General features: G+C 48.7%; 2 protein-coding genes across 5 annotated transcripts in view; both read left to right on the top strand.

The window, feature by feature from the left end:
• The window catches only part of LOC132571294 (zinc finger protein 501-like), a 169,686-nt gene that overhangs the window by 21,252 nt on the left and 132,301 nt on the right, over positions 1-16,133 (top strand). The gene's annotated exons all lie outside the window — the stretch shown is intronic.
• Positions 11,342-16,133, top strand: part of LOC132571308 (zinc finger protein 501-like) — an 83,046-nt gene continuing 78,254 nt past the window's right edge. For 2 of the 4 annotated variants that reach the window (XM_060238106.1, XM_060238105.1), the window contains exons 1-3: positions 12,239-12,301; positions 14,449-14,531; positions 15,186-15,312. In XM_060238106.1, the coding sequence (XP_060094089.1) occupies positions 14,481-14,531; positions 15,186-15,312 (178 nt within the window). In that variant the 5' untranslated portion in view covers positions 12,239-12,301; positions 14,449-14,480. Of the gene's footprint in view, positions 11,556-12,238; positions 12,343-14,448; positions 14,532-15,185; positions 15,313-16,133 lie in introns of those variants that run through there. The other 2 variants (XM_060238107.1, XM_060238104.1) reach the window with 2 other exon arrangements.

The raw sequence follows: 16,133 nt of genomic DNA, 5'->3' as shown, positions 1-16,133 counted from the left end.
TCATTATTCATAATATCCCTACAAGGGGTAGATGCTCTGTCCACATAAAATGGCACAATTTGCTTTTCATGGGTTTAGCGGATAATCCCATGAGACAACAATAACACCAAATAGCTGCAGGGGTTTAATTTCTCTGAAATGTACTTGCAGATGGGAAACTCCCCGCAAAATGCTACAGATATACTCTTGCATTTCAAGCCTTCTACAGCCCAGCATTGTATCCTTCATTCCCAGTGATTGAAATGCACTATTTGTGCTGGCTGTTGACCATATTAAAACTGAATTGAAAATTTGATAAGAGTGCAATTCACAATTTACTCGCCTCCTGTGGTGTTCAGCCACAGGGCCGGATTAAACCCTGTGGAGGACCCTAGGCAGTTGAAATCTTGGGGGGCCCCCTCGCAAACTATCTCCAAGTTGGAGCACCCACCCCACTGCCTACACCCCTAGGCAGTCAAACTCTGGGGGGGGTGGGTCTTGCCAATTATCTCAGAGACTTAGCGTCTGCCCCACTGCAGCCTGCTGGCAACCTCAAAAGCCTCTTTGACAAAGCTGTGGGGACAGGGCCGGATCTACATATTTTTAAGGGGGGGGGGGAAATGGCGCCCCTTATATTTCCCCTTCATCTATATAAGGCAGCTTCATGTCTGTGTTCATGTGAAATGTTGATTATAGTTGGCTGCCAGGTGGGGCCAGCCTTGATGGAGTCTATATTGCGTCTGCTGAACTGTCTGGAATGGCTAAAGCAGGACAGGGATGTCAAGCAGACCCTCACACAGGACAGAGCAGGAAAATGAAGTCAGGATTACTGGAGAGACCAGTGAGAGAGCCCCCTGCAGCACAAGGAATAAGGCTGGCCGCCTCTCCACAGCCGCTGCTGCCTTCCCACCACCTCTTCACAGCCGCGGCTGCCTTCTTGCTGCCGCTGCCATTTTCCCACCACTTTCCGCCTGCTCCCCACAGCTGCTGCTGCCTTCCACAGCCTCCCTGCAGCCGCCGCCACCTTCCTGCCACAATCTTCTGCTGCCTCCCCGCAGGTGCTGCTGCATTCCCGCAGCCACCTTCCTGCAGCCGCCACTGTCTTTCATCGCAGCCGCTGCTGCCTTCCCGCCACCTTCCTGCAGGAGCTGCCACCTGCCGCCTCACCACAGGTGCTGCTGTATTCCCGCAGCTGCCTCCGCCTTCCCGCAGCCGCCGCTGTCTTCCGCTGCCTCTCCACAGTTGCTGCTGCCTTCCCGCCACCTCCCCGCAGCTGCCGCAGCCTTCCCACCACCTCCCCGAAGCCGCTGCTGCCTCTATACATCAATATAGAGTACCATGATCACCACTTATATTATACTGTAGTGATACAGCACCATGAAATGAAATGTTTTTAAATAATTTTAAACTAGCTTTTTATTGGTTAATTTGTAAAAATGAATGTTGTTAGCCGCCCTGAGTCCGCTTGCGGAGAGGGCGGGATAGAAATGTAAAGTAATAAAAAATAATAACTTTCCGCCGCCTCCCCGCAGCTGCTGCCGCCTTCCCACCACCGTCCTGCCACCTCCCCACAGCTGCCTTTGCCTTCCTGCCACCTTCCTGCAGCTGCCTCTGTCTTCCTGCCACCTTCTGTCGCCTGCCCGCAGCCGCCGTTGTCTTCCCGCGGCCGCCTTTTGCCTCCGCTCCCAAATACATTTCACCCTTAGCGCAGGGCCTACCTCTGCTACTGAAAGAGAACCTGCAAACCAGTCTGAATCACAGAAACAAACAGGACTCTTTTGCTGAACTGACTGGAGGCTCTGGAGCATCCATCTCAGAGAAGCACTGCACACAAAACCTGGAGGGAAACTTTGCTGGGCTTCTCAAGGCACTCCGGCACAACTTGGTCTTTCCGCTGTCTCCCTTCCCCCTCCCCAGGGAACGAAAGGAAGTTGTTGTCTTCCCCGCCCCCCTCATCTGGACTTGATAGAAAGAGCAGAGGCAGCCGAAAGAGCAAAGGGAACTTTAAAAAAAATCTGTCCTCTGGTACTGATAGAGGCAGCCTGCAAGTTCCCGAGGGAGGCGGGGAAGCAAGCTCCCAAGGCAGGAAGCTTTGCAGCGATTTTGCCAGCCCAATCCATCTCTCTCCCTGTCCCAACGAGAGCCAATGTTGGCTGGCCTGGCGCTGCCAGCTGCAGAAGAGGGGCTGAGGAGCTGCGAAGGATGGAGCCAGCTTGCCTGGCTGGTTTTCCTACTTTCTTTAGCTGCGGGCGATTCAGATTTCTGCCTTTGGGGGGGGGGGAAGTGTCCTGTGCCCGCTGCCCACCACTCAACCAGAGCCCAGACGGCTTCCCTCCCCTCCCCGCCCAACTCGGCCGAAAGTGCCTTGCAAGCGCAGAAGCGGTTTTCTCATTCCAGAGATGGGTTTCCCTGGGGCTGGGCTGGCAGATGGGGAGGAGGCTGGACAGGTGGACAAAGAAGAAAGCAAGGGGGAGGGGTCAGGTGAAGAGGGAAGCTACGAACAGCAGGGAAGCAGCAATGAGGGGAGGGAAGGGGTGGGCGGACGAAGGGGGAAGCGATGGGGAGGAGGCGAGGCAGGTAAGCTGAGGGGAAAGGGCCAACGGGGGGGGGGGGGAAAGCTGGCCACGGGGGGCCCCATAGTCAAGTGCTTCATTTGCCTAATTGTTTATCCAGTCCTGTTCAGCCAAATCACCCTGGCGCATCTTTGTACTGTTCTCCGCGTGGGAAGTGGAAGAGTGTATGGTATCCCCTGCCTCAGACTCCAGAGGCAGCACCAGAAATTTAGAGACAGAGAGGTATCAGGACCAGTGTTCCCTCTAAGCTGAGTTAGTGTAAGCTAGCTCACAAGTTGTTTAGCCCTTGGCTCACACATTTTTATCTTAGCTCAGGAAGGATGGCCCCAGAGCACACTAATTTATACAGTTGCTCACAACTTTAATGCCAGTAGCTCATGTAGTATTTTTGCTCACAAGGCTCCACAGCTTAGAGAGATCATTGGTCAGGACACACAGATAATCTTTTTCTTCCTGCTATTTGATACTATCCTTTGAAGTAGAATGCTGTTCTTGGGACAAGACTTCCTTGTTCCAGCGCATCTCTCTTACACAAAGCAGGAGAATGCTCTCCATCTCTGGCACGATGGATGTAGGACATGCCTTTTGCATCTGAATCCACCATAGCTAGTTAGATTAGATCCTGTCCCTATCTCCCAACCTACACTATTTATAATGTAGTTTCCTAATGCAGGCCCCATGGCGCAGAGTGGTAAAGCAGCAGTACTGCAATACTGTGGTCTGAACTCTCTGCTCATGACCTGAGTTCAATTCCAGTGGAAGCTGGATTCAGGTAGCCGGCCCAAGTTTGACTCAGCCTTCCATCCTTCCGAGGTTGGTAAAATGAGTCCCCAGCTTTGCTGGGGGGAAAATGTAAAAGACTGGGGAAGGCAATGGCAAACCACCCCGTAAAAAGTCTGCCGTGAAAATGTTGTGAAAGCGACGTCACTCCAGAGTCAGAAACGACTGGTGCTTGCACAGGGGACCTTTCCTTTCCTCCCTAAATAAAGGACTCTTGTTAGTTTGGAACTGACAGAAGGCTTCATGGAACTCTGTGGCACACACAGTACTGAGAAGCTGCTGCTGCTGTGTGTAAGCTTTGTGCACTCTGCTGCCTAATAAAGCTTCCTGGCTATACCACACTGGTGAATCTAACACTCCACAGGCAGAGAAGATGGCCATTTCTTAGCCTTTTAGTTGATATCTTTCCTCTGTCTTGAAAGACGAGAGACTGATGTTGCCTGCCATGGCTGTTCTATGTGTGTGTGCTTTAATGTCTTGTTTGTATATAATTATACATTATACTGTATACTTTAACGTCAAAATCACATTCCAAAATCATATCAATTATACAGTGCAATGATGAAGATTAAAATTAATGTGCAGAGGTATAGGATAAGCATTGCATAACATTAAAAATACATTCTTTTATAAACCTTATTCTTAGGAATGATTTCTTCTGGATTGAGATAGTTAACAATTGGAAACTATGTCACAAATATGTTGATATCAAATTATCAACATTAAATGAAATTCTATGTATCACAAAGGATTCCCGTAACTTATTTTGCCAATCTGGTATCGTAGGTAATGAGTTCTCTATTCAGCAGGATGCAATAGATGTGTGGGCCACTGATAAAAGAATATGAACCGTTTCTATTTTATACTTGTTGCCTGTAGAATTAACCCAGTTCCCTAAGAAAACTATCTCAGGAAGAAATGGGAGATGTATTAGTGTAATTTTCAAAATTGTCTAATATATCTACAGGTCCACCAGCAATGCAAAAAGTTACCTTCAAGCCCACATTGTTTTTTATATAATGGAGAAATGTCTTGACTCATGTGGTGCAACATATTTGGTGGAATATACCACCTTATCAGTATTTTAATTGTCTGATATTTTATGTTGTAAGTTTTAGATTTATAACCTGGGGAATTCCATGTGGTTCCAAAACCTGTTTCCAAATGTCTGCAAATCATCCTGTGGCCATGCTACAAAATAAAGCAGGAAAAGTCTCTTTTTAATTGTAATTCCTGTGCTTTAATTTTTTTTAAAGATACTGTGGAGAAACGCCATCTGAGAGTGTTGGTGCTTCATCCAAAAAGGCAGGGATCAGTAAATCCATTCAGCAGGCTTTGTAGCCTTCCCCTCACTCCCCCCCTCCCTTCCTGAGCCAAACCAACAACGCTAGGGGGAAAGTCTCCTAGAGAGGCAGGAAGGGCTGTTGTTCTTGCCATGTGCTAGGCAGGAAGAGTTTCTCAGTTTGCAGCAGAGGCTCGGGAAGAGAGGCTGCTTGCCTCTGAGCTCCGGCCTGTGGGGGGCCTGCTCAGGAAAATGAGGCCTCCAGGCAGTAAGACAAAGTAAGTCATTCTCTTAGGCAGATCAAGTATAGACCAGGGACAATACGATGCGTTTAAAAACCACCTTTATTTTGTTATGCTGTTTGCTGAGCTGTGTTGTGCTGTACTAGGCTGTGTTAACTTTTTAAAGGCAACTGTTTTTGGTTTGTTTTCCTTTTCCTATCTTTTTCTCTTTTTAAATAAATATATTTTTACTGTTTAAATGCTGGCAATCAATCTCTGTACCACCTAGATCCCCAGACCGCTTTAGACCACGCTGTTTTGAGAAGGGGGCCCCGGGGAAGGGGGAAGGCATGCAGTTGGATAAGGTGCCAATCCTCCAGGGGTGCCCCAAAGAAGCGCTGAGGTCTCTGTGAAACCCAAGTGCAGGGTGGCAGAGGACCTTGAGGCCTAGCCTCATAGCAGGAGAGGGGGATTGGGAGTCCTGTTCCTCTCAATCTGAACCCCGGGACTGAGCAGGTGGTGGCAGCGAGCCCAAGGGGAGGAGGAGGAATACTCCCTCCAGGAGTTGGCGACTCAATAGGGAGCTGACGGGACCGGGTCTGAAGTCAGAATCGGGCCGGTTCCGTCACACTTGGCGGCAGCGGTGGGATGAGAACAAACAGAGAACTTGATTGGCCAGGCATTTTTGGTTTTTGATGCGTGCAAGCACCCAGAGGAAGCAACAGCGGTTTTGTTTTCTTTTCGGGTCAACTGGAGTAGGGAAAGTTTAGCTAGTTAGGATGGAGCGTGCTAAGAAACTGGAAATCCTGAAGATGACAAAGCCACAGCTCCAGGAAGAGTGCGCAAAGCAAGAGCTGGAGTGTGACAACCTGACTGTAGTAGATATGCAAGTCCTCCTGTTGGAGCATCTTGAGCATGCAGGGGCACCTGCAAAAGTGGCCCCCACCCAGTCAGAAGCAACCTTGCGGCTACAGATGGAACTGGAGAGAATGCGTATCAAGGAGGAACGAGAGAGAGAGGAACGACAAGCAGAGAGGGATGCGATCCGCAGACAGGAAGAAGCAGAGATCCGCCGGCAGGAGGAAAGAGAGAAAGCTGAGATCCGCAGACAGGAAGAAAAAGAGAGAGCTGATATCCGCAGACGGGAACAGGAAGAGCAACGTCGCCATGAGCTTGAGGTGCTACGTCTGGAAGCTGAACTAAGCAAAGAGATCCAAGTCACCCCCAAAGACTTTGCAGTGTACAAAGAGGGAGAAGACCCCTCCATGTACCTCTCCAACTTTGAGAGGGCAGCCAAACAGTGGGGGATTGCAGAGGAGGACTATATGTCTTACCTCTGTAGCAACCTGACTGGAGAGCTTTCAGCCATCTATTACAGCATGCCTGTGGAAGATGGGGGGATAACTTTTGCGGCCTATAAGGCCACTGTATTTAAAAGGTTTAAACTGGGGCCAGACCACTCCCGAAAGCAGTTCAGGGGTTTGGCTCCACAAGAAGGTAAATCCTATTCTGAATGTGGGGTAATGAAGGAACAAACAGTTCCAGTGTTATTGGGCCGGGATTTGTTGGTTGGCCAGTACTCTATCAATGCTGTAACCCACAGCCAAACCCCCAGGGGAAAGTGGGAGGAGGAAGGCAACTTTAAGGAAGCCACCTCACCACCAACCAGGGAGGGGGAAACAACCCAGGTTACTGAGGACGAAGAGAGGGCAGTCACCCAGGAGGGGGAGGACCAGCCTGTCTCAAGCCCTGGAGTAGGGTGTTCTCAAGGGGAGAAGGGGTGTAGCTTTCCCCAAGTGCAGCAGGAGGCTGTGGATGTTCCTAGCGAGGAAGGGAACCTGTCTAGCATAAAGGATGTGCAAGCTGAAGAGACCAAGGTGGAGAGTGGAGATTTCACAGGAGGTTCTGAGAGCAGCAAGGCTAATGTGGGCTCAGAGGAGCACATAGCTGAAGGCTTGGGGGAACGGGAGCGGTTCCAGAAGGAGGTCTGGAGTGGCCTTAGGTTGGAACCGGTTCACCAAGTAGCTGTGGATCAGGAAGTGGGATCGTCCGAGACGCTCTCAAAACAGGTCGTCTTGAAGCAGGGCAGACAGGAGTCCTGGGAAGCTGTGGGACCTTCCAAGCAAGAGGGGGGTCAGTTTGGTAGTGCTGAGAAACCAACCGAGGGGACTGAGAACCCAAGCCAAACCCTCAGGGGAAGGTGGGGGGAGGAAGGCAACTTTAGGGAAGCCACCTCACCACTAACTAGGGAGGGGGAGGACCAGCCTGTCTCAAGCTCTGCAGGAGGGTGTGCCCAATGGGAAGAGGGGTGCCAATTTCCGCAAGGGCAGCAGGATGCGGTGGAGACTTCCAGGCAGGAAGGAGCTCAGTTGGCTGACACTGAAAAACCAACTGAGGGGGTGGAGAACCCAGATCAAACTTTGGCTGAGTGTTCTGGAAACAGTGGGACTAGGGGTGGCTTGAAGGAACAGATGATAGGAAGTCTGGGGCAGCCAGAAATGTTCCTGTCTGAGGTTCAAAGTGACCCGAGGCTGGAACCACTGTGTGAGTTGGCAAGGGACCAGGAAGTGGAGTTCTCAGAAGTTGAGACAGGGGATAGGGTGATGGATTTCCTACCCCTTCATACTGGTGAACGGAAAGTGGAATGGGAGGGACCCCATGTGATTGTGGATGACCTAGACGATGCTACCTGTGTGGGGGCTATGGAGAAAATGGGAAAGGCAGTTCAAGTGGTGCAGGTGAATGTACCACAGCCAGTCTCTGCGAGGTCCATGGTGTTGCATAGAGGTAGGAAGGAAGGAGACAAAAAGAAGCTGGGACAGCAATTGTTTGGAGCCCCAGAGGTGGTTTTCTGGGAGGACAGAGTGGACAGAGGGAACATTCCACCAATGAAGGATAAAGAAGAAGCAACTGTGTGGGAACTGGGCAGTTTCCAACCCCATATGTGGGGCCAGGGATTTCCTCCTTTGATGGACCCCTCACCCCAGCAACAGCAGCAACGGAGGGAGAGCACCAAACTCCAGAGGTGGTCCTGGGAGACGGAGGAGTACATCTTAAAGACTGGACATTCCTTCTGAATGCAGCAATGCGACTTGTTGGCCAGAAAGGACATGGGCACCTAGGGTGCTGGACTTTGTGTATTATTGGAGAAATACCTGAATGTTTGTGTAATGTTTTGGTTAATGGGTTTCTCCTTGTTTGTTTGGATTCTGCTACGGGGTCACCTCTGTAGGAGGCAACCCCTCTGGCTCAGAATTTAAGGAGGGGGAAGTGTGGAGAAACGCCATCTGAGAGTGTTGGTGCTTCATCCAAAAAGGCAGGGATCAGTAAATCCATTCAGCAGGCTTTGTAGCCTTCCCCTCACTCCCCCCCTCCCTTCCTGAGCCAAACCAACAACGCTAGGGGGAAAGTCTCCTAGAGAGGCAGGAAGGGCTGTTGTTCTTGCCATGTGCTAGGCAGGAAGAGTTTCTCAGTTTGCAGCAGAGGCTCGGGAAGAGAGGCTGCTTGCCTCTGAGCTCCGGCCTGTGGGGGGCCTGCTCAGGAAAATGAGGCCTCCAGGCAGTAAGACAAAGTAAGTCATTCTCTTAGGCAGATCAAGTATAGACCAGGGACAATACGATGCGTTTAAAAACCACCTTTATTTTGTTATGCTGTTTGCTGAGCTGTGTTGTGCTGTACTAGGCTGTGTTAACTTTTTAAAGGCAACTGTTTTTGGTTTGTTTTCCTTTTCCTATCTTTTTCTCTTTTTAAATAAATATATTTTTACTGTTTAAATGCTGGCAATCAATCTCTGTACCACCTAGATCCCCAGACCGCTTTAGACCACGCTGTTTTGAGAAGGGGGCCCCGGGGAAGGGGGAAGGCATGCAGTTGGATAAGGTGCCAATCCTCCAGGGGTGCCCCAAAGAAGCGCTGAGGTCTCTGTGAAACCCAAGTGCAGGGTGGCAGAGGACCTTGAGGCCTAGCCTCATAGCAGGAGAGGGGGATTGGGAGTCCTGTTCCTCTCAATCTGAACCCCGGGACTGAGCAGGTGGTGGCAGCGAGCCCAAGGGGAGGAGGAGGAATAGCTCCCTCCAGGAGTTGGCGACTCAATAGGGAGCTGACGGGACCGGGTCTGAAGTCAGAATCGGGCCGGTTCCGCCACAGATACCTTATGAGTTGCTTCAGTAGAAAGGTGATTTTATATAAGATTGAAATAGCACGGAAAGGAAGAAATGGGATGACGGAAGCGTTGAGGGAGTAATATAAATTTTGAGTGCAGGTTTGGTACATCGTAAATACGGTTTGGCAAGGGACAGCAAAGAAAGGAAGAATTTTCAAAAGTCACAGATGGTTTGAACAAGAAAAAACCAACACATTTCATTTTTGCAGTGTTAGTTTTTTAAATAACCAGAAATCATCTAGCAAAATAGAGGAGGAAGCGTAGTTAAATGAAAGTCTTGAATGCATCTAAAGAACAGGGAGGTTTGTGTTCCCCAGTGTTTTTGTTGCTGTTTAAAAAGTCAGTGACAATGAAGAAGATGATGATGATATTGGATTTATATCCCATCCACCACTCCGAAGAGTCTCAGAGCGGCTTACAATCTTCTTTACCTTCCTCCCCCACAACAGACACCCTGTGAGGTGGGTGGGGCTGGAGAGGGCTCTCACAGCAGCTGCCCTTTCAAGGACAACCTCTGCCAGAGCTATGGCTGACCCAAGGCCATGCTAGCAGGTGCAAGTGGAGGAGTGGGGAATCAAACCCGGTTCTCGCAGATAAGAGTCCGCACACTTAACCACTACACCGAACTCTCCAATGATCATATGTAAGCCTCCAGGTGGTGGCTGGAGATCTCCTGGGATTAGTTACAGCTCATCTCCAGGTGGCTGAGATCAGGTCAATGGGAGAAAATGGCCACTTCAGAAGGTGGACACTATGGCGTTATTTCCCATTGAAGTCTCTCCCCTTCCCAAACCTCAGACTGCACCCCAAAATCCCCAGGTATGCATCCAGAAATTCCCCTGTATATAAGGTTGCTCTGATTTCTACCAGCTCCACTCAGGACTTAGGAGAACCTTCTCAAAAGGCTCACCACAAAGAAAGCCCTGCTTTCCCCCCTTTAGATAGACAATATCAAACAGGTTCAGGTGGGTAACTGTGAGTCTGAAGCAGCGGAACAAAGTTGGAGTCCAGGGGCACCTTTAAGAACAGCAAAATTTTATCCAAGGGATAAACTTTCATCTGCACACACACAATGAAAGTAGAGGATGAGCAGATTAGCATGCAGCGTAATGAAGATGTTGAACATTCTAGAACTAAACAGGAATAATAAGCTTAGTTTATATGGTTACCATTTGTTTGGATTTAAGTCTGGGATAAAATACAGTGAAGAAAATATATCGACATTTGGTGGTTGATGGGTAGGTGTTTCCAGGGGTGGAATTCTAGCAGGAACTCCTTTGCATATTAGGCCACATACCCCTGATGTAGCCAATCATCCAAGAGCTTACAAAAAAGAGCCTTGTAAGCTCTTGGAGTATTGGCTACATCAGGGGTTTGTGGCGTAATATGTAAAGGAGCTCCTGCTAGAATTCCACCCCTGGCATGTTTCCTTAATTATGGAATACTGAGATTAACTGAGATCCTGCCACTACGCTCTGTCTGTCTCTCGCATGTGGAGGCCACCTTTTTTGAAGTGGGGTGATTGGCTGTGTAGAGTTAGCTCCCCTGTCCCCAGGCCAGAGAAATACATTCCAATCTACCATTCTACACTGTGGTATATTTACTGTATACCTGTTGAATGCAGTGTTCCCTCTAAGCTGAGTTAGTGTGAGCTAGTTCACACATTTTTGTCTTAACTCAGGAAGGATGACCCTAGAACACAATAATTTAAACAGCAGCTCAAAACTTTAACACCAGTAGCTCACAAAGTAGATTTTTTTGCTCACAAGACTGCCACTTAGAGGGAACATTGGTTGCATGTAATGGAACAATCTGCTCCTCCTCTGGTATTTGTGTGGTTTGATTTGATCTCATGGGGAGGAGCTCTAGTTTCAGTTTTGTATGTTGGCTGAAGTTGTCGGTTTTTGAAGTTGTCTTCTTGCAAAATAAACAGCTGATGTTTTGAGCCAGCTGAATGGAAGAAGACGACGATGACATTGGATTTATATTCCGCCCTCGACTCAAAAGTCTCAGAGCAGCTCACAATCTCCTTTCCCTTCCTCCCCCACAACAGACACCCTGTGAGGTGGGTGGGGCTGAGAGGACTCTCACAGCAGCTGTCCTTTCAAGGACAACCCCTGCCAGAGCTATGGCTGACCCAGCATTCCAGCAGCATAAGTGGAGGAGTGGGGAATCAAACCCAGTTCTCCCAGATAAGAGTCCGCACACTTAACCACTACACCACACTGGCTGGGAACGGACCCCTGAGTGAGGCCAAAGAAAGAGGCGACATGACACAATGAAGTCATGGAACTACAAGTCCCAGAGTTCCTTGCGCATGGGCAGGCGGGAGGGGATACTTCTTGTGAAAGGAAAAGCAAAGCTCCAAAAGGCTGCTGGGCAAACGCGGCTGCTTCCTCTGGCGGGATCCGCTGGCTGCAACTTGCATGGTCGTGAGCAGAGTTTGGACTGCAGCGCTGCAGCTTTCCCACTTTGTTGGTCTGAAAGGTGCCCCTGGACTCCTGCTTTGTTCTCCTGCTTCAGACCGGTGCCCACCTGGATCTATCCAACATAATGAAGTAAGTGAAATGAAAAAAGGCTGGGGAAATAACGTTTTAAAGTGAATGGGTCCAACGTTTGCAACTGCGTTGGTAAGTGAGCATTTAACAGGCGAATCCCTTTTTGATTGACCAAGCCAGTTGCAAGGTGGTTAGCAAACCAGCGTGTGGAATCTCAGCCGGGTGGTTGTTATTACACCCATCTTGCAAAGGCAGGCATTTCCCACCCATGCAGTGTGTGGATGAGTAATTTCAGAATCGGCGTGAACTTTTTTGCGTGGCTCCTGAGATGGTATGTGTGGGAGGAGGAATGTGCCGGGAAGGGGGCAGCGCATGTTGCAAGATTGTTCGGAGCCCTAAAAAAATAAAACTCGGGCTCTGCCCGCCCCTCCCCCCCCCCACTTGCTGTTCCCCTCCAACTCCTGGTATTGCAAATCCCTTTTCACCCAAATGCATTTTCCGCCATATTTTGCAGGGGTGGTGGGGAGGTTGCTGCTGCTAGCCTGCCTAGGAAAATCCTAGGTTCTTCTCCCTCTCCTCCTTGCTGGTCTCTCTTCCAAAAAAGCCGCTTCCCAGCCCAGGATTCAATCCTGATTTGGCTCATCCTCCGTAAAAGACTGAGCTTTTGGGTGCTCCTAGGGTTAAAAAAAGCAAGATCGAAATCCCTAGAGAGGAAGGGGGGGTTGGAGGTATGAATTGCAAATGCACCCTCCGGCTTCCCTGTTTCCCACGTGCAGAAGAACTCTTTGTGCAGGAACTTTGGAGAGGTTTGGTTTAGAAGGTCTGGTTGGAAGCACAGAGTTTTCAGGTGCAATTTGGAGACAGGGTGTGGTGGGGCGAAGGGTGTGTGTGTTGTTTCTGGGGGGAGGAGTAATTAAAACAAGAGAGAAATAGAAACTGGGTGGGGGTAAGTAAAAACAGGTGCAATTCAATTAAGGATTGTGTGGGGGTTTTTGACTGCCTTCAATGTTCCCTCTAAGTTGCCAGCAAAAATTACACTTTGCAAAGCTACAGGCATTAAAGTTGTGAGCTACTGCCTAAATTAGTGTGCTCAGGGGCCATCTTTCCTTAGAAGGCTGAGCTAAGACAAAAAATGTGTGAGCCAGAGGCTAAAAAACTGAGCTAGCTCACATAAACTCATCTTAGAGGGAACACTATGCACAATATATTTTTACTTGGAAAACTAACTCGACAGATTAGGTTAGCAGCAAATAAAATGAGTGCAGATCTTCTTAATAGTATGTATCTTTTTTGATAATCTAAAGTGAACTATTTTTCCCCTATCCAGGCACTGAGTTCCAGGAAATTAAGGAAAGTGGTGATTTATTAAGTAATGTGTACAAAAGTGTCCAGTTAATGAGTAAATAGATTACAGAATATCGTAAAATTAAGTTAGAGTGGCAGAAGTTGTCCTTGAAAGGGAGTGAGAGTCCTCTCAGCCCCACCCGCCTCACAGGGTGTCTGTTGTGGGGGAGGAAGATAAAGGAGCTTGTGAGCCGCTCTGAGATTCGGAATGGAGGGTGGGATATAAATCCAATATCATCATCATCATCTTCTCTGGCAGTCAGAGACCCAGCATGGCTTCCATGTAATCATCCCCGCTTTGGACAGAGACCTAGTGTCAAGAAACATGTCTGAGGGAGTCAAATACTGGACTGTTTTGGCATTGAGTTGTTTTGGTATTCACCAGCTGAAGTTATCGGTGCTGTGAGATTCTGGGCCCATCAGACGTGCAGAGTAGGCCTCACTTTTAAAGTAAGTCCTGCATGTGGGTGTCTCTCTCTCCCTTCAGTCTCTCCCTCCCTGAGAAAGTCAAAACCTGGGGAGGTGATCTGGGAGACTGAGGTTCTAATGCCCTCTCTACCATGGAAGCTGAGCGGGTTATGCACACTCAGTTTACCCTATTTTACAGAGGATAAAATGAGGGGAACAGCAGAAGCTGCTGACAAGTACCCTGTTGTGGGGGGGGGGGGGGGGAAGGCAGACAGGGAGAGTGGAAATACCTCCTCATTTAAAACAAAGGAACTTTTAAGAATTTCTCTGAGCCCTCAGAGCCAGTGTGGTTTCATGGACAGAGTCTCTGGCTAGGATCTAGGACAGGGGTGTTGAACTCGCTTGTTATGAGGGCCACATCTGACATAAATGAGACCTTGAGGGGCCGGGCCATGTCGGGTTGGACTGAGCTATGTCGGGCTGGGCCATGTGGGTACCTATTTAAGATTAGGTAGCAAAGATATAGATTTTATAAAGAACACATATATATTTTTAAAAACTTAAAACATGCTTAAAACATTAGTACTCATGGGTCTTAAAGGTGCTTTATTTGTATTTCTCCCATGGGAACTGGGCAAAGGAAGCTCTGGCTTTTTCCTTCCTTCCCCACGGGCTGGGATGGGTGGGAAGCCTCAGTCAGTAGCAGGAAGAGAGGTTTGGCCCAGTAGTTCTGCTGTGCAACTGAGAGAGCCTGGCAAAGCAAGCTATTCCTCTCCCCTTCCTCCCCAAGGGAGGAGCCTCAGCCAATGGAGAAAATAGAGGTTTTGCTCTGTAGCTCCTGTGCAATTGAGCAAGCCTGGCAAAGCAAGCTGTTATGCAGAAGGAAGCAAGAGAGAGGGAGAAGGAAGCAGATGACAGCCAGTTGCTCGGGGGCCTGATAGTAGCCCTCCAGGGGCCTGATTTGGCCCCCAAACTGCATGTTTGACACCCCTGATCTAGGAGGTTCAAATGTCCACTCAGCCACTAAAGGTTCCTGGCTGGCTTTGGATTAGTTGTATGGTCTCTGACTTACCTACCTTTGTCTGAGGAGAGAATGGAGGAGAAGAGAGTCATTTAAACCACTTTTTGCTCCGCTTTGAGGAGAAAGAGGAGGTCTGAAGGAAGTAAACCACTGAAGATATATATATATATCTCCCTACAGGTAGTGGAAGAGCATTAGAGTCGGGTTCCAGAATGTCTTTTCTTTGGAGTGGAGTGGAAACATTTAAGATGCAGCTCGCTCAGGTAAGGGATGGATCCCCAGCTGTGTGAAAAGATGTTTGGTGCCTCCTTTTCTTCCAGCAGGGCTGGAAGGAACCATTCCTGTTTGTCCTTATGATTTGGGACCTTTTTCTCTTTGTAAGCTGCTTTAGATTTCTCCTCAGAGAAAAGGGTCCTAATTATGCATGAATCAAGAGAGAAAGATAATCTGTTCTGTGGCTTTCTGATAACTGGAGCCTATTCAGGATCAGGTAGGAGGAAATGTGAAAGACCTCCCCCCTGAGATCCTGGAGAGCTGCTGGTAGTGGTCAGAATCGATAGTAGTGACCTTGATGGCCCAACAATCAACAGATTTAAAAACTAGTAATTGTATTTATGAGGGTCCAGCAAGGGTCTGACTCGGTAGATGGCATCTTGCATTGTTCCTGTTTTCATCTTTGCAGTTGCTGGAGAAGAGGCTCAGAGGTAGAGTGTCCGCTTGGCATGCGGAAGGCCCTTGGTTCAATACCAACCTGAGCCTCTGCAGGTTGGACTGGACAGTAATGACCTTGATAGGAGAGTGGGCTGGTTCAGTGTTCTTTTTTCTGTGTTGTGAGAAAAAGCATCTTTGGGCAGGAGTGGGCGGTTTACCTGTGAGCTACATTATGAGGGGAAAAAAGCATCTTCCTTCTTTTTCAGCATCCAATTTCCTTCGAGGAGGTGGCTGTGCGTTTCACGACAGCGGAGTGGGTGCTGCTGACTCCTGACCAGAGGGTTTTGTATAGAGAAGTCATGGTGGAGAATTACAGGACTGTGGCCTCTCTGGGTAAGGTTTTTTCTCTTACTTGATAGGTGTGGAAGCTGTGGTTTCTGCTACCGTTGCTTCTTAATTTATTTCTAGTTTGCCTTTCTCAATGAGATGCAAGGCAGATCATAGTGTAAGCTGGTATGATCAAGGATTTTGTGTGGATATTAGATAAATGCTACTGATTATTTAATTCTACAGTTGTATATCCCACTTTTCTGACTCCATAGACGCCTCCAATGCAGCTATCAAATTAAAAAATATATAGTACAATTGCACCTTAAAAACCATTAAAATGAAGAAAAGCACTATTTAAAACCAAAGCTAAAATATGAAACGATGATGGTATTGGATTTATATCCTACCCTCCACTCTTGAGAGCGTCAGAGCGGCTCACAATCTCCTTTATCTTCCTCCCCCACAACAAACACCCTGTGAGGTAGGTGGGGCTGAGAGAGCTCTCCCAGAAGCTGCCCTTTCAAGGACATCTCTACAAGAGCTATGGCTGACCCAAGACCATTCCAGCAGCTGCAAGTGGTGGAGTGGGGGATCAAACCTGGTTGTCTCTGATAAGAGTCTGCACACTTAACCACTATACCAAACATTAGGTGGGATGGAAAAACCACTGAGGGAATGGCTTCAAGGAGGAACAGGGGCGAGGGCTCCAGAGTTCTGGTGCCATAACTAAGAAGGCCTTCTGCGTTTCCACTGCCTCAAGTGAGGCCCTTGAAGCAGAGCATTCAAAGATGTCCATAGTGGTCAGGTAGGTTCATAAATCAGTGGAAACCCTTCAAGACTGTTGGTCCCAAACTATAGAGGGCTATAAAGATGACCACCGGCCC

Source organism: Heteronotia binoei, chromosome 5 (genome assembly GCF_032191835.1).
Source record: "Heteronotia binoei isolate CCM8104 ecotype False Entrance Well chromosome 5, APGP_CSIRO_Hbin_v1, whole genome shotgun sequence".
NCBI lineage: Eukaryota > Metazoa > Chordata > Lepidosauria > Squamata > Gekkonidae > Heteronotia > Heteronotia binoei.
Note: the sequence above shows the minus strand (reverse complement) of the source record. Positions and strands in the feature narration are given on the sequence as shown.